The 22,118-nt window shown below is 34.1% G+C and overlaps 1 protein-coding gene and 1 long non-coding RNA gene across 2 annotated transcripts in view; both read left to right on the top strand.

The window, feature by feature from the left end:
* LOC110607378 (formin-like protein 13) overlaps positions 1 to 20,834 on the top strand; it is a 31,532-nt gene extending 10,698 nt beyond the window's left edge. The window contains exons 7-17 of the mRNA XM_043950207.1: positions 2,473 to 2,571; positions 2,704 to 2,745; positions 2,930 to 3,010; positions 3,098 to 3,148; positions 3,244 to 3,325; positions 8,681 to 8,775; positions 12,751 to 12,822; positions 12,902 to 13,018; positions 18,875 to 18,943; positions 19,042 to 19,108; positions 20,272 to 20,834. Coding sequence (XP_043806142.1) covers positions 2,473 to 2,571; positions 2,704 to 2,745; positions 2,930 to 3,010; positions 3,098 to 3,148; positions 3,244 to 3,325; positions 8,681 to 8,775; positions 12,751 to 12,822; positions 12,902 to 13,018; positions 18,875 to 18,943; positions 19,042 to 19,108; positions 20,272 to 20,444 — 948 coding nt within the window. The 3' untranslated portion in view covers positions 20,445 to 20,834. The remainder of the gene's footprint in view (positions 1 to 2,472; positions 2,572 to 2,703; positions 2,746 to 2,929; positions 3,011 to 3,097; positions 3,149 to 3,243; positions 3,326 to 8,680; positions 8,776 to 12,750; positions 12,823 to 12,901; positions 13,019 to 18,874; positions 18,944 to 19,041; positions 19,109 to 20,271) is intronic.
* LOC122721705 lies at positions 3,333 to 7,997 on the top strand. The gene is made up of 2 exons (XR_006348432.1): positions 3,333 to 3,490; positions 5,592 to 7,997. It is a non-coding gene; the product is annotated as an uncharacterized LOC122721705 (long non-coding RNA).
* Positions 20,835 to 22,118: the final 1,284 nt, after the last annotated feature.

Genomic DNA, 22,118 nt, shown 5'->3' with positions numbered 1-22,118 from the left:
CTGATTTGGATTTGCCCATTGCTCTTCGCAAAGGTAAACATACTTGCACTCATCCTATTTCGTCTTTTGTCTCTTATGGTTAATTATCCTCTTCTTCTCATTGTTTTGCCACTGCTTTAGATTCTATTTCAGTCCCCAAAACTGTTATTGAGACTTTATCCCATTCTGGTTGGCATGCTACAATGAAAGAAGAAATGATGGCCCTAGACACTAATGGCATTTGGGAGTTGATATCCTTACCCCCAGGAAAGCGGGCTATTGGGTGTAAATGGGTGTTTACAGTGAAAGTAAATCCTGATGGACCGTTTAGTGGCCAAAGGTTATACTCAAACTTATGGAGTTGACTATTCTGATACTTTCTCTTCAGTCGCCAAGCTCGCATCTGTTCAATTGTTTATTTTCTTAGCAGCTACACATGATTGGTCTTTACATTGACTGGATATTAAAAATGTTTTTCTCCATGGTGACCTTCAGGAGGAGATTTATATTGAACAACCACTTGTTTTTGTTGCTCAAAGGAAGTTAGGCAAGGTTTGTAAACTTCGAAAATCCTTCTATGGCTTGAAACAGAGTCCTCGGACATGGTTTGGCAGGATTAGGGAGGTGGTCCAACAGTTTGGAATGAATATGAGTAAGTGTGATCACTCAGTGTTTTATAGAAACTCTGATAGTTGAGTAATTCTGCTTGTAGTTTATGTGGATGATATTGTTATCACAGGAAGTGACGTTACTAGCATTGCATCTCTAAAAGAATTTCTCAAAACACAATTTCATACAAAGGATTTAGGCTCCTTAAAATATTTTTTGGGCATCGAAATTGTGGTGTAAGAAAAGTATTTTCTTATCTCAAAGAAAATATGTTCTTAATTTGTTGACAGAAACAGGAAAATTGGGTGCTAAGCCTTGTAGTGCACCAATGGCCCCTAATCTTTAACTTACCATAAAAGACAGTGAACCATTTGCAGATCCTGAAATGTATAGAAGATTAGTTAGCAAGCTGAATTATTTGACGGTGACTCGTCCTGATATTGCATATTTAGTGAGTGTGGTAAGTCAGCTTATGTCCTCTCCTATTGTTGCTCAGTGGGATGCTCTGGGATAGATTTTTTTCTACTTGAAAGGAGTCCCAGGACGAGGCCTCTTCTATGGTAACCATGGGCACTCAAATATTGAATGTTTTTCTGATGTTGATTGAGCAGTCTCGAAGGTTGATAGGAGGTCAACCACTGGATAGTAAGAAGCAAAATGTGGTCTCTCGTTCTAGTGCTGAATCTGAATATCAAGCTATGGCACAAGCCGTATATAAAGTCTTGTGGGTGCGTCAACTGTTGGAAGAGGTTGGGTTCACAAATTCGGTGCCTGCTAAGTTGTGATGTGATAATTAAGTTGCTATCCACATTGCCTTCAATCCAGTATTTCATGAGAGGACTAAACACATCAAGATTGAATGTCATTTTGTTCATGAGAAGGTCCAACAAAAGATAATCTCAACAGGACATATCCGAACCGGAGAACAATTAGGAGATATCTTCACTAGAACTCTAAATGGGACTCGAGTGATTATATATGTAACAAGTTGCGCATTGTTGAGATTATTTCTGTAAATAGCCTAGATTTGTACTGATAATTAGGGATATGATTGTGTGATATGATTGAGATATGATTAGGCTATAATTAGGGAATTAATTTATTTTCTTATCTAGTATGTACTCTTGTAAGTAGTATATATACCCCAATTGGCTTGAGGGGAATAATCAAGTATTTTCTCTCAAATCTTCTGCTCTCTTTTTCTTCTTTTCATCAAAGGTTTCACGCATGATTAACATCTATACTCCAATTTGAGGGGGAGTGTTATAGGTTGTAGGAAGTAAATATGTTAATATACAAAATAAATATTGATAGATGTGTTAGTTGCTTAATCTTAGAGATTACATGATCATATGTTTGATTTCCTTTCCTTTCTAGATACGGTCTCTCATGTATAAATATATTGTAATCTCTATTGTAATTAACAACAAATATTATCTTTCTACAATTTGTTTGTGATTACTTCTTTCAACACTATGTATGCTCTCTTCGTCCCTCCTCCTCCTCCTCCTCCTCCTCCTCCTCCTCCTCCTCCTCCTCCTCCTCCTCCTCCTCTAGTGTTTTGCTTCCTTAGTCCTCCTTTCCTCTCTCTCCCCTTCTTTACCCATAACCCCACTACAGAAAAAAAAAAAAAAGGAAAAAAGAAATGAAAAGCATGTATTCACAAGCACATAATTGCTAATTATACATATCTATGTTTACTTTCCTATCTCATTCCTTTTATGCTACAAATAATTTCCATGACTCTCAGATTGTGATCTTTTCGGAGTTATCTAGAACATTTTTCTCAGATCATGAAATGATTTTACCTGAACTTCTTACGATTTAGTGGTTTTGGTTACATCATCCATCAAGTCCTCAACCTAACCCATGATTCATTTACAGAGTTCAGTGCTTGCCCTAGAGGATTCAACATTAAGTACGGATCAGGTTGAGAACCTCATAAAGTTCTGTCCTACAAAAGAGGAGATGGAACTACTGAAGGTGAATAATTTTTGGAATTGCTTTGGACATAATAATTTTCACCGTTGATCTTATGGCCTATGATCAATACAACAGCCAGTAGCATCTGGATGATACTCTTAACTAGTTCATGTTTCGCATTCCTGTGTTCAGGGCTACACTGGAGAACAGGAAAAGTTAGGGAAATGCGAACAGGTCTGTAGTATTTTATTTCTGCTTGGCCCATTTGTATTTTTAAAATGAGTAATTATTGATTAAAATCCTTTCATGTGCAAAAGAGTATTCTTAATATTCAGCTTAATAAGATTACAAATCTGTGCTGTAATAAAGGCGTGCTTTATTTTTCCCTGATTAATATGTGAATGAATCTTTTTGACAGTTTTTCTTAGAGTTAATGAAAGTACCAAGAGTAGAATCTAAGCTCAGAGTCTTCTCATTTAAGATGCAGTTTCATTCCCAGGTTAGATGATGAATTCAGTTGTCTACTTGCTAATTATTCTCAGTTTTGTGTTGAGTACAGATCTATCATTTCTTATTTGCTATCTAGGTTTCTGACCTTAGGAAAATCCTGAATGTGGTGAATTCTACAGCAGAAGAGGCAAGTTACAATGCATTGTGCCTTTTTTTTGTAACACATCTCAGGTGACTATTCACGTTTTACATTTATTTCATGCTTCTAATTGTATTTTTCAGATCAGGAGTTCGGCCAAATTGAAAAGCATCATGCAGACTATTCTTTCATTAGGAAATGCCTTAAACCAGGGAACTGCCAGGGGTAAGTCTATTTTTGTTAGTCATGTCTTGCTGTCATCTTGTTCAATCAAAATGTACCAAGTCATCAACTTCCCTGTTGTACCTTCCAGCAGGAATCAATGTTTGATAGAAAATATTACATTAAAGATATTAAGGACTCGACCCTTGTGCTGGAAAATTTTATGAAGTTAACTGTCTTTATTAAAAAATTTGGACAACGAAGCATGTGCTTCATTCTTAGAACATCAACCATTATGCAGACAACCAGTTATATGTGTGCACTGAAATCTTCATTACATGTCCTGGAAGAGTTCTTTAGTGCACAATATCTGATGTATATTTTACAACATCACGAGTATGCGATTATTTGAATTTTATTATTGTTGTCAGTAGCATTATCAAACCCTAAAATAACTGCACTCTTTTATCTTAAAAGAGATTATAGACAAATCCATAAAAAAGTTGAGCTGCTGTTTAATTCTATATTTACATTATTCCTCAGGTAGATTATATAATTTGTTTATGAATCTTTATTCAATAGATATTAAGAACATTGCCAGTTCAAGCATATTGCTCTTTTGTTCCACATGTTCAATTATCACTGGGACGTAGAAAGTAATCTTATAATGAACATGAGAAACTGCATGTGGCCAAAAATAAATTTAACCTAAAATAGTCAAAATAACAGGCCAAGCATTTTGCACTCTATTCCTCCATACACACCTTCACTTGTCACTAGGATGTGGAAAGTAATATGAGACATGTAATGAATGAACGTGAGTGCATGGATAAAAAATAAATAGTGAAGAATTTTGAGAGAAATTTTTAATTTTATTCCAATCGAATTGATCTTATATACAAGGAATCAACCTAAATTAGAAATATTTATAATAAGAATAAAATCTTTATAATTAAGCCCTATAATCAAGCCTAGTTAAGATCTCAAAGATCTGAATCTTTCTAATTAGGAACTGTCTATGTTGGTCAACACTCCTCCTCAAGTTGGTGTATAGACTATAGATATCTCACACGCCTAACTTGCAAACCAAGGTGTGATAGGTTTTGTTGCTGAGCCCTTTGTAAACACATCAGCTAGCTGTTCATCGGAAGTCACGTGATGTAATCTCAAGACACCATTTATTAACTTTTTTTAATGAAATGTCGATCAATCTTTATGTGCTTCGTTCGCTTAGGTTGAATCGGATTGTGAGCTATACTAGTGGCAATTTATTGTCACAGTGTAAGAGGAGTTTGTCCCTCTACAACAGTTTCAATTCTTCCAACAATCTCTGTAACCATAGGAGTTCATAAACACCTTGCATCATCGCTCTATATTCCACCTCAGCACTTGATCGAGCAATCGCACTTTGTTTTTTGCTTCTCCAAGTAACAAGGTTTTCTCTCATAAGTGTACAGTAATCATTAGTTGACCTTCTATCATCAAGGGATCCAGCCCAATCTGTATTTGTGAATACTTGTATGCAAAGATGACCGTGTTTAGAGAATAGGAGACTTTTTTCAGAAGCAGATTTCAAGTATTGCAAAATGCGAAAAACAGCTTGAATGTGAGACTTATGAGGATCATGCATATACTGACTGACTAAGCTAACTGTATATGCTATGTCTGGTCAAGTATGTGGAAGATAAATCAGTCTGTCTACTAACCTCTGATGTCTGCTAATATCCACTGATTTACCAATCCCTATTTGTAGCTTGTGATTGCTCTCAATAGGAGTTTCTGTTGGTCTGCAGCCTAACATACCAGTTTCTCCCAAAAGATCCAGATTGTATTTTCTCTGAGAAATAAAGATTCGACCTTGATTCTCAAGAAATATTAAAGTTTTCCTAGATCTTTAATTTCGAACTCGTGAGCCAAAAGCTGTTTCAACTGAGTTTTGTCATTACTATGTCATCAATATAAACTATGAAAAGAGTAATTTTACTTTTATGATGTTTGATAAATATAGTATGGTTAGCATTGCTCTGTTGATAGCTAAAGGAAATCATAGCTCTGCTGAATCGATCAAACTAAGCTATGGATGACTGCTTCAAGCCATACAAAGTCTTTTTTAACCTGCACACCTCTCCTTTTGTTTTTTCATCAGTAAATCCAGGAGAGATTTCTATATACCCTTCCTCCTCCAAGTCTCCATAGAGAAATGCATTTTTCACATCAAATTGTTGTAAGTCCCAGTCAAGATTGGCAGCACAAGATAGCAATACTCTGATTGAGTTCATTTTGGCAACTGGGGCAAAAGTCTCTTGATAATCTACTTCATAGGTTTGAGTGTATCTCTTGACAACTAGTCTGGCCTTGAATCTTTCAATTGATTCATCTGCTTTGTGTTTCACAGTGAATACCCATTAGTGTATCCTACCTTGTGTTTCATAGTGAACACCCATTTGTAGCTAACTGGCTTTTTTCCAAGTAGAAGAGACATCAACTCCCAGATCTGATTTTTAGTCAAGGCTTTCATTTCTTCAATCATTGCTCCCTTACAATTAGAATTTTTGAGAGCTTCCTTCCAATCCTATGGGATAGACAAAGCAAAAGCTCTATAGGATGGAGACAAAGAATCATAAGAGAGAAAGTTATGAATAGAGTGCTTTGTGCAAGCTTAACTCTTTTTTTAAGCAATTGGTCTATTTAGATCATCAATAGGCTCAAGGTTTAGGGATGACTCACCAGATAGAGAAGAAGAAGATTCATGACACTGAGTAGGCTGCAAAATGCTTTTTCTGCTTTTGTTGTGTCTCTTCTTGAGTATCTCCTTAAATCTGGTTTATCCAAATGCCCAATTATCTTTTTCTGATCACCAATAGTCTCTTCTAGAGTAAAACGCTGTAGAGTTATAGGACTAGGAATCATCTCTTCTCTCTCATTGTTCTCCTCCTGAAGAGGTGATGGGATGGTACTAAAGTAAGGTTCGGACTCTCTAAATGTAACATCCATACTGACAAAGTATTTTTTAGATGGAGGGTGGTAACACTTGTAACTTTTTTGTGTGAGAGAGTACCAACAAACACACATTTAAGATCCCTCGGATCGAGTTTCCCGCATGTCCTAGTATGAACAAAACACATGCATCCAAATACCTTTAGTGGAATAGTATAAGCATTTTTTTTCTTGTAACACCTCTAAAAGACTTTTAAAGTTTAGAGCTTTGAGAGACATTCTATTAATGAGATAAGCTGCGGCTAAGACTATATCTCCGCAATAGGTTTTTGGAAAGTTCATGGTGAAAAGGAGAGATCGGGCTACTTCCAACAGGTGTCTATTTTTTCTTTCAGCAATACTATTTTGGGCACTAGTGTAAAAATAAATAGTTTGATGCAGTATCCCATTAGACTCCAAATAAGCTGAAAAATGGCTATCCATGTACTCTGTACCATCATCAGTTCTCAAAACTTTTATCTTAGCATTAAATTAAGTACAAATCATCTTGTGAAAAGATTGAAAGTAAGAAACTATATCACTCTTTGCCTTTATCAAATAAACCCAAGTCATGCGAGTGCAATAATAAATAAAAGTAATAAACCAATGATTACCAAATAGTGAGACCGTTTGAGTAGGTCCCCAAACATCAGAATGGATGATTACAAAAGGGATCATACTCCTATTATTACTGTTACTGGAAGGATAAGAGGTTCTTGTGTACTTAGCATACTCACAAGTATCACAAACTAAAGAACCACATTGAGCCTTGAAAAATAAATCAGAATAAAGTTTCTCTAAAACAAAGAAGGATGGGTGTCTTAACTGTCAATGCCACTGTATGATTTCCTGATTTACATTCTGATTTCTTCCAAAAAGAGACCGAGGTGAATTCAAACCCAGATTCCCTTCCAACATATATAGCCATCGTACAGTCTGCTATAGCTAATCCTCTTTCCAGTTTAAAGGTCCTGAATAACACAATGGTCAAGAAAAAACTAAATTTTACAGTTTGGTAAGAGCACTGACAGATAAAAGATTAACAGGAAAATGAGGAACATAGATAACAGAAGATAGCTTAATATTGGAAGTACAAACAATCGATCTGGTTCCAGAGACAGGAATAAAAGAACCATCGGCTATTCTGATTGTGTCCTTTTGTAGACTTGGAAGGTAATTACGGAAACTTTTGGAGGAACTCGTTATGTGTTTATTTGTACCAGAATTAATAATCCATGGAGCAGTATAAAAAATACGTACATCACCTCCATTAGTGTCTTTCTTATCTGACATTTTAAAGGTAAAAAGAGGCCAACAACACGAAGTAGGAACGACCAATTTGATGTTAAAACACCTTGAAAAACCCAAAGGAGAATCCGGTCACAGAACAGGGCCAGTTAGAGGTGCGGCATGCCAGAAAGAGAGCTGAAAAGGAGTGCATCGACGAAAAAGGAGCCCGGAGAAAGGCTGACATGCCGGTGCGTGGAAGGAGACGTAGAATGCTTGTGGTTGCGCATGAAGCCAGTTGGACTGTGGACACGTGTCTTGATCAGAAGGGAGTCCATGCTTTTTATGTTATCATGCACCAAATAACAATATTTAAGAAGGTTGAATTTTTTTATCTTCCAATACATAGTGTATGATTTTAAAACATATGAATGTTACGCTTGTGTCACATGTGTTGTCTTGGCCTAATAACTCCTTTTAAGTGTCAACTCCCTTACATGTTTTCTTAGCAACCCATCAACTTTTTGAAGTACGCAATATTTAATTATTCATCAAAATGCTCCTTTAGTTATTTTGTTTTGATATATCACTTATATAGTACATTAATTGTTTTATTTTTTATTTTAGTAAATTTGGTAATTTGGTGAATAAATTCATCCTAATGATGGCTTATAAAATCATGCTTTGTTAATGTTAAATTTGGGTCAGGCCTAACTCACCCCAAAAGCTAGCTCGAGAAGGAGGAATGCCTATGGGTCATGTAAGGGGCACATTACCCCTTTTCACAACCGATGTGGGATTCAACACACCCCCTCACGCCCAGAATTTTACTGGTGTGTGGACATATTTATGGGAGGCCCAACATCGGATGGGGAGGCTCTGATACCATGTTAAATTTGGGTCAGGCCTAGCTCACCCCAAAAGCTAGCTCGAGGAGGAGGATTGCCTATGGCTCATATAAGGGGCACATTACCCTTTTCACAACCGATGTGGTATTCAACAATTAACAACACTGCCAATTTTGATTTTGTTATTGACAACCTTGACTTTAGGTCATAATTTTTGGATCTCTATTTGATATCCTTTCTTACCCTTTTTTATAAATTTACATAAATACATATATATATATATATATATATATATATATATGTAGTACTATCTTTTGTTCTATATTGTTTTATTCCTTCTAGTATTGATTGCTATTTTTTCTTTTAGGTTCTGCTATTGGATTTAGGTTGGATAGTCTTCTTAAACTAACTGAGACTCGGGCAAGGAACAACAAGATGACTCTCATGCATTATCTTTGTAAGGTACAATTTTTTACTTATCCTTGGTGAAATTGTCTAGTGAAGATTGTCCTTTAATATTGTACTTTTTTCTACTAAGGTATGAAATAGAGTTGAACAATGAAAGGGATCCATATAGTCGAATTTAACTAGTTTGAGATTAAGACATAATGGTTGTATTGATTTTTTACTACTAAGGTATTAGAGAATAATTTGAATTTAGGCCGAATAGATCTACAATTGAGCCTATACTTTTATTAAGAAGATTAATGGAATTTTTTATGAGGAAGAAGAATCTCCACATCGTATTCATTGATTAGAAAGACATGATAAAATATTGGAGGAAGTTCTAGGTGAGTGATGGAGAGAAAATGGATACATCTAAAAAATATGTGAATGTTATTAGAACATGTATGAGAGGGCAATCACATGTGTTAGACAAGTGAAAAGTGATTCAAACAAGTTGCAATTGCCTATAACAATGGGTTTATATCAAGGATGAACTTTGAGTCCACACTTGATTTCTTTAATTATGGATGAGCTAAGTAGTCATATTTGCATATTACATCGTTTTAGTGGATGAAATTAGTGGAGTTAATCTGAAGTTGTAGTTGTGGGGAAAAATTATTGAGAGCAGGGATTTTTGGTTAAGTAGCAATATGACAAAACATATGCATTGCGAGTTTATTTGTCGTATGAGAAATGTAAGTGAAGTTTGATTGGGTGGAGTTTTAATGTATATGACCAATTTAGTTTTTTGGATTTCATCATTCAGAAAAATTGGTTAATGGATAATGATGTAATTTATAGGATTAAAGCATGATAGATGAAATGGTGCACAACAAGAGTGTTATGTGACCGTATATTCCCTAACAAAAATAAATAGTTAGGTGTATAGTACTGGATCAAGCCAACTATATGTTATAGAAAGTGAATGTTAGGCATCTTTAAAACAACATACCTACAAGACGAGTTGATGGATGTTTGGCACACAAAAATAGGCAAGACATCCATCAAAGCATGCGTGCAACACAAACTAGAGATAATCTGAGAGAGGTCAATCAAGATGGTTTGGTTGTGTCAATGTAGAGCATCCAATATGATAAGTTGTGGTGGAAGGAGGAAGAAAACAAAGGGGAAGATCTAAAATAACATGAAGGAAAGTGATATCATAAGATTTACAATGTTTGAACATTGACACGGAATTAGTTCTAGACAAGGTTGAATGGCAATAAATTATGCATATGGTCAATCTCAACTAGTTTGGGGTTAAGCCTTAGTTGCTGCTGTTATATTGATTTTTGGATTAGATGGGATCTTATATCTTATCTTAATAAGGGTGAGATTTGATATAATAGTAAGGTTACTTTCTTTGTGATTTGAAGGTCGTAATGTCAAATTATAGAAATAGCCTTTCTCATAGAGCTGGGGGATGACCATATATGATAGACAACTCTCCCCTACTCACACATGCACATGTCTTGAAGTACTATCAAAATAGCCAGAAACAGAAATTTCCAGGCAGCCAAGCAACATGTCCATATAAATTTGTAGCTAAATTTGAGCCTTAAATTGGATGAGGAGATAGATTCAGTTGTGTATAATCACACCAATAATTATATCGTATGATTGAATTGAATATGGATCTAAACAAAGAAAACCTATGAAAAAAATTATAGAAAAAGGAATGGTGTTAAAGCCTTAGTAAGTTGTGGAGGCAAGTCAATGAGGCATTGCTTTGCTAAGTAGCAGTACACTATTACTTCTCCTTTTCCTTTTTCTACAATAAATTCTTTTTTTAAATATTGATGTGCATATAATTTATGAACTGGTTTCCTGGTTTTCAATGGCTATATATTGTATACTTTAGGAAATCTCATATTTTATTATAAGAGGAAATGCACCATGTATTCTAGTGATTTTCATAAATCATACACCTATTTTAACTTCTTGATATCATTATATTTTAAGAGCAGTGTCAATTAGATAAAAGAAAGGCCTAATTTTAAAATTTTGAGGGTTAAGTCTTAGTGGGGAATTGTACAACCTGAGTTCCATTTTAGGTTTCTCATTGTTTAATTATAGGAGATGAAACATCATACATGTCATTTGCTTTACTTTCCGCAGAACTGCTATCGAGATGCAAATGGTGACTGGGAAGTTAGAATTCAAATAATAACATAGTATAGTTTCTTATGGTGGTTTGACATGTTATTAATGCAAGTTTAATGTGGTGCTTGTCTCTACCATTGTGTGTTTTTAACTTTTAGTTTGGTAAAGCTATGTCCATGATTTTCTTTATCTTGTGTAAACAAGCACTACTTAGCTTATCATTTTTTTACAAAGTTGTGTACATTGAATATGATACTTTAGGCATAAACATCTTGAGATGTTATGTCTTAGGTCATATTTCTATTTTATTTAAAATTTTAAAGTAATGTTTGTGGGGAAATAAATTTATATTATTCATAATAAATATGAAAATTAAGTTTTTTCAAAAATTTAATATACATAAGTTGTTGTGATCAAAATTGTAGGGATTAAGATAATATTAAAGTAGGTAAAATTTATAAATGTAAATGTTGTAAATTTTCTGTTTTGATAAAATATTAGGAAATTAGAAAAAAAATATTTAGTTAGATATATTTTATTTAAAATTTTAAAGTAATGTTTTGTGGGGAAATAAATTTATATTATTCATAAGAAATTTAAAATTTTAGTTATTTAAAAAAATTAATTTACATAGATTGTTGTGATCAAAATTGAAGGGATTAAGATAGTATTAAAGTAGGGAAAATTTATAAATGTAAATGTTGTGGTAAATTTTTTATGTAGAAAAAATATTAGAAAATTATGAAAAAATTATTTAGTGAGATATATTTTATTTAAAATTATAAAGTAATATTTTGTGGGGAAATAAAGTTATATTATTAATAATAAATTTAAAATTTTAATTATTTAAAAAAATTAATATACATAGGTTGTTGTGACCAAAATTGTAGGGATTAAAATAGTATTAAAGTAGGAAAAATTTATAAATGTAAATGTTGTTGCGAATTTTTTATTTAGAAAAAATATTAGAAAATTATGAAAAAAATATTTAGTGAGATATATTTTATTTAAAATTTTAAAGTAATGTTTTGTGGGGAAATAAATTTATTTTATTCATAATAAATTTAAAATTTTAGTTATTTAAAAAAATTAATATACATAGATTGCTGTGACAAAAATGTAGGGATTAAGATAGTATTAAAGTAGGAAAAATTTATAAATGTAAATGTTGTGGTAAATTTTTTATATAGAAAAAATATTAGAAAATTATGAAAAATTATTTAGTGAGATATATTTTATTTAAAATTTTAAAGTAATGTTTTGTGGGAAAATAAATTTATTTTATTCATAATAAATTAAAAATTTTAGTTATTTAAAAAAACTAATATACATAGATTGTTGTGACTAAAATTATATGGATTAAGATAGTATTAAAGTCGGGCAAATTTATAAATGTAAATGTTGTTGTAAATTTTTTGTTTTGAGAAAATATTAGGAAATTAGAAAAAAAATATTTAGTTAGATATATTTTATTTTAAATTTTGAAGTAATGTTTTGTAGGGAAATAAATTTATATTATTCATAATAAATATGAAAATTAAGTTTTGTTAAAAACTTCATATACATAAGTTGTTGTGACCAAAATTGTAGGGATTAAGATAGTATTATAGTAGGTAAAATTTATAAATGTAAATGTTGTTGTAAATTTTTTAAGTAGTAAAAATATTAGAAAATTATGAAAAAATTATTTAGTGAGATATATTCTATTTAAAACTTTAAAGTAATGTTTTGTAGGGAAATAAATTTATATTATTCATAATAAATATGAAAATTAAGTTTTTTTAAAAATTTAATATACATAAGTTGTTGTGACCAAAATTGTAGGTTTTCTTGTATTTATTCATTGATGAGTATGCAAATCATGGTTATTCTGATTGATTGCTATAGGTGCTTGCTGACAAATTACCAGAACTTCTAGATTTTTCAAAGGATCTTGCCAGTTTGGAACCTGCATCAAAGGTATTCTTATTACTACATTATTGTAATAAAATAAGAAAAATTCAGTGTCTTGTGACTGAAATGTGTGCTATCCACCTAGATACAACTTAAATTTTTGGCAGAGGAAATGCAAGCCATAAGCAAAGGATTAGAAAAGGTTGTACAGGAACTTTCAACCTCTGAGACTGATGGTCCTATATCAGATAATTTTCGCAAGGTATTTTGAGCATATTAGTTGACAGTTTGTCTATGCCTATAGCCAAAAGCACATCTCTCTCTTACTCCCTCTCCCCCCAACCCCCATATATATATATATATATATGTATATATATTGTATTGTAGAGAGAGAATGTCCTTTTGCCTATATGTTCTTCACAGAATATTTCTATTCTTCGATAAAAGCATTGAATTTTGTTTGTTGGGTTTAGAATCATACATCTCAATTGCAGTAAGCAGCAAGCAGCAAGATCCATATATTCATCTCAAGGAACTAACATTTGGCCTTGTAACTTTGAAAATGCAAGGATACATGTAACTGAATATATCAAATAGTTATCATTACCAATGAATAAGAAGAAATTTTGACAAATAGTTAATGATATGATTGCCTGGTGTAATGTTACTGAAGAATTTTGGAGAAGTTTAGAGTATTTTTGTATTTCACTTTTGATCTTTACAATTGGTTTACATGACTATTTATACACAAAGAATTATATTTAAACAGGAAACAAATAATTAAATAATAATCACAGAGATAATTAAGGATCCTAATCAAATCAAATCATATCCCTAGAATCAGCTAGAATTAGCAAATAAGTCAACACTCCCCCTCAAGTTGGTGCAAAGATGTCGCACATGCCCAACTTGCAAATCAAATTATAGTAGATCTTGTTGTTGAGCCCTTTAGTAAACACATTCGCAAGTTGCCCAGTAAAAGTCACATGAACTAAGCTCAAAACACTTTCTGTTAATTTTTCTTTAATGAAATGCCGATCAATCTCAATGTACTTCGTCCGATCATGTTGGACTGGATTTTGTGCTATACTGATAGCAGCTTTGTTGTTACAATACAAAGTTATCTTGTCTCTTTCGGGCAACCTCAACTCCTCCAATAACTTCTGCAACCATAAGAGTTTATACACACCTTGAGCCATTGCTCTGTATTCTGCTTCAGCACTTAACCGAGCAACAATACTTTATTTTTTACTCCTCCAGGTGACAAGGTTCCCTCTCACAACTATGCAATAGCTAGAGGTGGATCTCTTGTCATCGAGAGATCCTGGGCAATCTGCATCTGTAAAAGTTTCAACTCGGAGGTGACCATGTTTGGAGTAAAGAAGCCCTTTCCCTGGCGTAGACTTTGGGTATCTCAAGATGCAAAGTACAGCTTGCATATGAGTTTCGCGAGGATCATACATGAATTGGCTGACTAAGCTAACAGCATAGGCTATATCCGATCGAGTGTGTGAGAAATAAATCAATCTTCCTACCAATCTCTAGTATCTTTCAATATTCACGGACTCACTATTTCCTGCTTCCGGCTTGTGATTATTTTCAATGGGAGATTCTATTGGTTTATACCCCAACATATCAGTTTCTTCCAAAAGATCCAAAATGTACTTTCTTTAGGAGATGAGAATTCATTTTTTCTAATCTAGCCACCTCAATACCTAGGAAATATTGCAGTTTTCCTAGATCTTTAATTTTAAATTCTTGAGCCAACAACCTTTTTAGTTGAGTCATTTCCTCTTTGTCATCACTTGTCACTACTATATCATCAACATACACAATAAGAAGGGTGATTTTACCCTTGTGATGTTTGATAAACAGAGTGTGATCAGCATTACTCTGTTGGCAACCAAAAGACATCATGGTTTTGCTAAACCTGTCAAACCAATCTCTGAGAGATTATTTTAGCCCATACAAAGCATTTTTTAACCTGCACACCTTTCCTTGTGTCTTCTCATCAGCGAACCCAAGAGGGATTTCCATGAACATTTCTTCCTCTAAATCTCCATGGAGGAAAGCATTCTTCACATCAAACTGTTGCAAGTCCCAGTCCAAGTTGGTTGTGCAAGATAATAGGACTCTGATTGAGTTTATTTTTGCAACTAAGGCAAATGTTTCTTGATAATCCATTCCATAGGTTTGGGTAAATCTTTAGCAACCAATCTGGCCTTAAACCGTTCAATTGTACCATCAGCTTTGTGTTTCACTATGAACACTCACTTGCAGCCAACAAGTTTCTTTCCAGGTGGGAGAGTGATAAGCTCCCAGGTCTCATTTTTAGCTAATGCTTTCATCTTTTCAATCATTGCTCCCTTCCATTTAGGATTTGCAAGAGCTTCCTTCCAATCCCATGGAATAGACATAGAGGAAATAGACAAGGCAAAGGCTCTATAGGTGGGAGACAAGGATTCATAAGAAATAAAGTTAGAAATATGATGTTTAGTACAAGATCTGACCCCTTTTCTTTGTGCAATAGGTTTATCTAAGTCATTGGAGCATTCAAGAGTTGTGAGTAACTCAACAAAAGAATATTCTTGACTCTGAGTAGACTGCATAATGGCTTCTTCTGCGTTGTCTCTCCTCAAATACCTCCTCAAATCTGGCTTGTCCAAATATCCAATTCTCTCCCCCTGATTAGACATATCCCCATGTCTACTAGAACTCAAACTCTCTAGCTGAATCATATCATTCAGAATCATAGAATTCGGGATCACTTCTTCTTACTCATTATTCTCCCCCTGAAGAGGTGAGTGGGTGGTACTGAAGTAGGGTTCAGTTTCTCGGAAGGTAACATGCATATTGACAAAGTATTTCCTAGACGAAGGGTAATAACACCTGCATCCCTTCTGTGTCGGAGAATACACAACAAACACACATTTAAAGGTCTTGGGGTCCAACTTCCCTGCCGTCCTAGTATGGACAAAACAAACACACCTAAATACTTTTAGTGGAACAATGTATGAATTCTTCCTTTGTAGAATCTCCAAAGGACTCATAAAGTTAGATCCTTGAGGGGTATTCTATTGACAAGATAAACAGATACAAGGACTGCATCTCCCCAATATGCTTTGGGTAGATTCATGGACGTAAGAGATTGAGCTACCTCCAATAAATGTCTTTTCCTTTTAGCAACGCCATTTTGAGCCCTAGTATAAGGACAACTAGTCTGGTGTACTATACCATTATTTTCCAAATAAGTAGAAAAACTACTATCCATGTACTCTCTTCCATTGTCGGTTCTCAAAATTTTCACCTTAGTATCAAATTGAGTACAAATCATCTTATGAAAAGATTGAAAACATGAAAAGACATCACTTTGAGCTTTAATCAAATAGACCCAAGTTATTCGAGTGCAATAATCAATAAAGGTGACAAACTATCGATTACCATATAAGGAGATAGCTTGAGTTGGCCCTTAAACATCAAAATGAATAGTCACAAAAGGAATTTAGCTTTTATTATGAGTCAAAGGATAGGAGGTTCTAGTGTGCTTGGCATACTCACACGCATCACAAAAATAGAGAACTAAACTGAGTTCTAGCAAACAAATTAGGATAAAGTTTTTCTAAGATAAAAAATGATGGATGCCCTAACCACCTGTGCCACTGTATTATTTCTTGATTGACATCTTTATTTTCTCCAAAACAGGCTTGAGATATCGAAGAGCCTAGATCATCTTCCAACATATATAAGTCATCATGCAACCTACCATTGCCAATCCTCTTCCATGTGCGAGATCCTGAATAACACAATGATCAGGAAATAATTCAATTTTACAATTAAGAGTATTGGTGATAGCACTGACAGATAAAAGATAGATACGAAAGCAAGAAACATGAAGGATAGATGATAATTTAATATTGGGTGTGCAAATAACAGAACCTGTTCCGGATATGAGAGTAAAAGAGCCATCAGCAATTCTGACACTACCTTTGGTTAGAGAAGAAAAATAATTAAAAAAGCCTTTAGAAGAACCTGTCATGTGTCTATTCACACCAGAATTAATAATCCATGGAACATTATCAAGAGAGAAAGTATTACCTGACTTTATAAAGTTAGATGTGGCACCGGAGGATGAAGACGTGTCAATACGAGACAAGAGGTGCTTAAGACTGAATTTCATTAGGGGAAAGGAACTTAGTTGTTGTTGTCTCCTTAAAGGGCTCCTCCATAGTTTCTGCTAAATTAGCGTGAGTTCTGGAGGTACCTCGTTTCCCCCCACAGCCTCTAGTAGGATGACCATGTAACTTTCAACAAGTCTCCTTGGTATGCCTCAGTTTCTCACGATAGTCATAGACTCATAGTGTAGGTGATCTTTCTCAGAATTAGGAGGCTACGGTGTGCTCAAACTAATAGTCAATCCAGCCTTTTCAACTGGTGTAGTATAGAGTATAGCATGTCGAAGACTTTCCTCTTGTTGAACATGGCATGGGCTTCTTCTAGAGAAGGAAAATGATTTCTTCCCAACACTTGAACTCGAATTGGATGAAAATCATAGACCCGCTCCTTTTCAATCATTCTCGGAAATTTGACTGCATCTCTAGTGCAGTCTGCCCGGAAGTCTTGATAGTAATCAAGTTCTTGCCATAAGCCACATAAATCAAAATAAAATTGGGAGGTAGTCATTTCTTCTTGTTTAGTACCATGGATCTTATTCCGAATATCATAAATTTGGGCATCATTCTCAAGCTTGGAATAAGTTAAGGACAAGGCCTTCCATATTTTTGCAACAGTATCAATTAATAAATAGGACTTAGAGATATGAGGTTGCATAGAGTTAAGTAACCATGTCATAACAAGATAATTATCCGAGTCCCATTGAGAAAAATCTGGATCACTCTCATCCGATTGCTTCTTATTACCAGTGACATAGTCCTGCAGTTCTCTAGCCTTGATAAACAACAAACAAGACCTTGACTAGCTAAGATAATTGGTTCCATTAAGTTTTATGGGACTAATTTGCAAGGAAGGATTATCAGAGTTAGGAATTGAGACTTTTTTACCTTCTGTCATGGAGACCCGTTTACCTTCTGCCATAGCAAAGATAAATGAGCAGTGAAAGAATAGGGGTTACCCAAGGTTGTACACATAAGAGAGCCCAACTAAATCACCAAAAACCGGGTAGTGGTACGGTAAGGCCGGAAAGACGGTCAGAATCATTGCCGGAGTGATCGGAGCAGCAAAGCAGTGTCAGGCGATGTATCACGTGGCGGGAAGGTAAGGCGCGTGAGCCTCACGCGCGGGCTTTTCCGACGTCGGAGCTGGCGGTCGGGCTAACGATTCCCCTAGTGCCTATGGTGAGAGGTGGAAAAACTCCTAGATGAGTTAATACCAAAAAGGCAAATATAAGATTTTAAAGTCTCAAAGAAGATAAAATTGAATTTAAACCCTAAAATCATGAAAAAACTATGATACCATGAAGAATTTTGGGAAAGTTTAGGGTATTCTTGTATTTCATTCTTGATTTTTACAATTGGTTTACATGACTATTTATACACAAAATATTATATCTAAACAGGAAGCAAATAATCAAATAATAATTACAGAGATAATTAAGGATTCTGATCAAATAAAATCATATCTTTAAAATCAGTTAGAATCAGCAAATAAGTCAACAGTTACTTTCTCATGAGATCGAGTAATGAATCTGGTCTGACAGAGAATTAACTGATACAATGTTTTGGTAGATTTCTATGTACTCCAATCTGTAATTTGATGGTACTGGTAAACCTAGTCTGACCTGATATGAGAAGTAACTCCAAGTAGAGCTGATATGGATGCAACAGGTGTGACATTAAAGAAAATTATGGCATTGAAAAAGCATATTTTTGCATTTGAATTCTTTGACAAGAATTTTGAATAGGATTAAAATAATACCAAAGTAAGAAAGGCAGCTGAATAGAAAAGGATTTGCGTCCAATAATGATCAAGAAGGTCTTATGTCCAGTTTTGGATGATGGTTCTATTATAGATTAAGCAAATATGTTAAGTTCTAATATTCAGCTCCTTTATCTGTGAGTGTGCACAGCATGTATGCTCATATGGTGTATCTTCTATCATTCAGATTTTAAAAGAGTTCCTTCGTTTTGCTGAGGCTGAAGTGAGGGCTTTGGCTTCTCTATACTCAGGAGTGGTAGGTCTTATCTTTTCTTTGGTGATTACTAATTTTTTAGTGTACTCGTATGATTCTATACTTCATCCTGGACATTGATGCTTTTTATTCTATTGCAGGGCAGAAATGTGGATGCATTGATTCTTTATTTTGGAGAAGATCCAGCACGTTGTCCCTTTGAACAAGGTATTTGTTTGTTACATCAATATGTTGTGCTATTGGCCTTCCAGTTGTTGATCAAGAGAACCTGGGAGCTTATTGTAGTATAATTTCTACGTATCATTATGATTCTGTGGTTATACATGAAATTGTCTTAGCTTTGTAATGCTTATTTTTTGGACATAAAGTTCATGTAGTCCTTTTGGTATTTGCTGGAGTCGATCTCTGAGAGCATCTACTCCTTTGGATGGTTTGGCTTTTGAATCCCTTTAGTATCCGCTAACAGCATTTGTTTCCCAAGCAACAAATTTACTTTGCAGTCAAAGTGAAACATTTGTTATATCACTAGAACCTTAAAATGACCTGTGGATCAGTGAGAAATGACCATCACAGGTTCAGTACTATAATAAAATTGCATGTGATCTCTGTGGAATTCAACAAAGCAGCTTCACATGATGGGATGTTTGATGGGAATGAGAGATTTTAATGCTGCTGATATAATAACTGAGGATTTTGCCATTGACAAGAGCATAAAAAAGCCAAGCAGCAAGATACTAGAGCATATATTTATTGTGTTTGGCATAATTTAACATGGTTGCCTCAATTAATCCAAAACTTCCAACCTTTAGAAAAATTAATCTTTGCTGCATTGATTTGAAGGCTATTCAATCATTGTGCAAGGTCTTAAACTTTTAGTACCAGTCATCATAAATTTTGCAGGAAGGTGTAACTGTTTGAACTTCTCTAATGTCCATGCAATCCTAAGTTGTGAAAGAGGACCATTCCGGAAGTTGAAACATGCATTTGCAAAGAACTCTTATGTTGTCTGGTGGTCATTTGCTGAGTTTGGTGGCTTCACCTATAGCAACTACATATCCCTGGAGCTAGGATATTTCTTTCTTTGGCTAATTTTGCTCTAGGGCGTTTGTGTTATGATTGATGCTCCTTTCTTAAAACAGCTCATTATCTCTCTATTGATCCTGAGCATAGCCTCCGCTCGCTCTCAAAAACTTTGTGCATTATCGGATTTGCTCAAAACTGAAAAAGCACTGTCTTGCAACATTTTAGAGCTCACCAGTTTTGTTCCCAAACAGCTACATAAACAGTTCGTAATTTTGAAAATAACCATGTACAGTTGTTTTTCTGTGTATTTCCTTTCTAACTTATATATTAAAAAAATGATTCTGCAGTTGTTACAACTCTACTGAATTTTGTGAGATTGTTCAACAAATCCCATGGGGAAAACTGCAAGCAGCTTGAGATAGAAATGAAGAAATCAGCAGAAAATGAGAAGTCGAGACTAAGTGTTTCACGGGGTTCTGAAGGTATGTCACCCAAAACAGTTAAGAGTGGCGGCGTCTAGTAATTGACCACTTGAGGATGGGTATACTCAGAAGAAACACAGCATGGCACAGGCATCCGAATGGGGGTTAGCAGATGATGATCTTATCGATGTTGGTCGTTGTAGATATGCAGTTACCTCATGGTTGCATTTGGTTCTTCTAAAAGGTGAGCTTATAATCATATTTTATGTTTCTGTTGATCCACATGATATCTTTCTCTGCGCGATAAAGGAATATAGGCTTTTCCACCCTTTTGTGAAATAATTATTAATGTTGTTACTCTCATTCTCTTTGGAGCAGACATCATGTAAGTCTGCTTTCATGATCATCATCTTTGGTAGGCAACTTGTAAAGTAACCCATATAACAAATCTCTTCATGTAAATGAGGATGTTTACTGTTCTTCTCTTCCTCCCTTTTTTTTATTTGCCTTTTGTCTTGGGTTTGATTTTCTTATCTGACATGAACTGTTTTATTTTGAAGATATGCTTGTACTTATCAAATTTACTTTAATTGTTTATCGAAATAGGAAAATAAGATTGAAAGAGTATTTTCTCAACATAATTAGTTCAGCTCATACAAGGGCATGTATTTTGATGAGGAGGATGCTCTTATTTTCGCTTATGTTACTCTCATATACAACAGGAATAAGAAAACAAAGTAAGAAAAAAAATAAAGTTAAGAAGATAAAGTTATTTTTAAATGTACATGGAACAAATACAAAAGTTATACAAAACGTCCTTACTTTATTTCTTCTTTCTTTTCTTTTTATTTTTAAAGAAAAAAAAAGTAGGTTTGGGTATTCTCAGCTTTTATGGGCTGTATGATTGGATGTATTTCCCTTTTGTCTCCTTTCTCTATTTGAGTTTTTTGTCATTCATTTGTGCTAAAAGGGAGGCTGTGTGTAGAAAGTGATTCATGCTATCTTAATCTTAAGGGGCTACATCTCTATTTAGAGGCTGTGCAAAAAAAAAAAAAAAAAAAGATTTAAGGGATGGCCTTTGAGCTGTTGAAAATTTGAGATATTTTCTTTTCCCTTGTCCTTTCTTTTCCGACTGAATTGAAATGTGGATTTAATGACTTGTAGAATTGAAAGGCGAGTTGAAACGTTGATGATTTAGCCGTCAAATAGTCTTCATCTATGGTTGTGAAAAGTGAAGCTCAGGCTGAACTTTTCCTAGCTCCACCCCTTCATTCTTGTGTGTGCAAAAATATTCCAAGCAAATGTACAACGCTTAGATTTTGATTATTAATAATGTGGGATTTACATAAAATTCATTATAATTGGTAAGTATAATAAAACTGTATATACAATAATTATGTTATAAAATTTCATGTGCATACACGGTAATTACTACTTTGATCTTGTGGATACAAAGATTGGGGAGTTGAGTTTAATAATTTAATTTGTAATTAAATAAAAAAAATATCATTTTATGATTTTTGCTTTTTAGTATTTAAATAAATTACGATTTAATTGTGGAGGTTGTATTTTTAGATTTAATAAAATTATTGAGAATGCTGCTAAATAAATTTTAAAGATAAAAAAAAAAAAATGTAATTGTAGCTTTTAAATCAGAATGTGAGTGCTTTATCTTTGATAAGACGCTGGAATCCCCACGTGATACTATTACATATAAGATTGTGCGAGTGATCTTAGGTTATTGGGTAGCCTATTTCTTCACTACTGTTTAA

The sequence above is a fragment of the Manihot esculenta genome, chromosome 14, assembly GCF_001659605.2.
Source record: "Manihot esculenta cultivar AM560-2 chromosome 14, M.esculenta_v8, whole genome shotgun sequence".
Lineage (NCBI taxonomy): Eukaryota > Viridiplantae > Streptophyta > Magnoliopsida > Malpighiales > Euphorbiaceae > Manihot > Manihot esculenta.
Note: the sequence above shows the minus strand (reverse complement) of the source record. Positions and strands in the feature narration are given on the sequence as shown.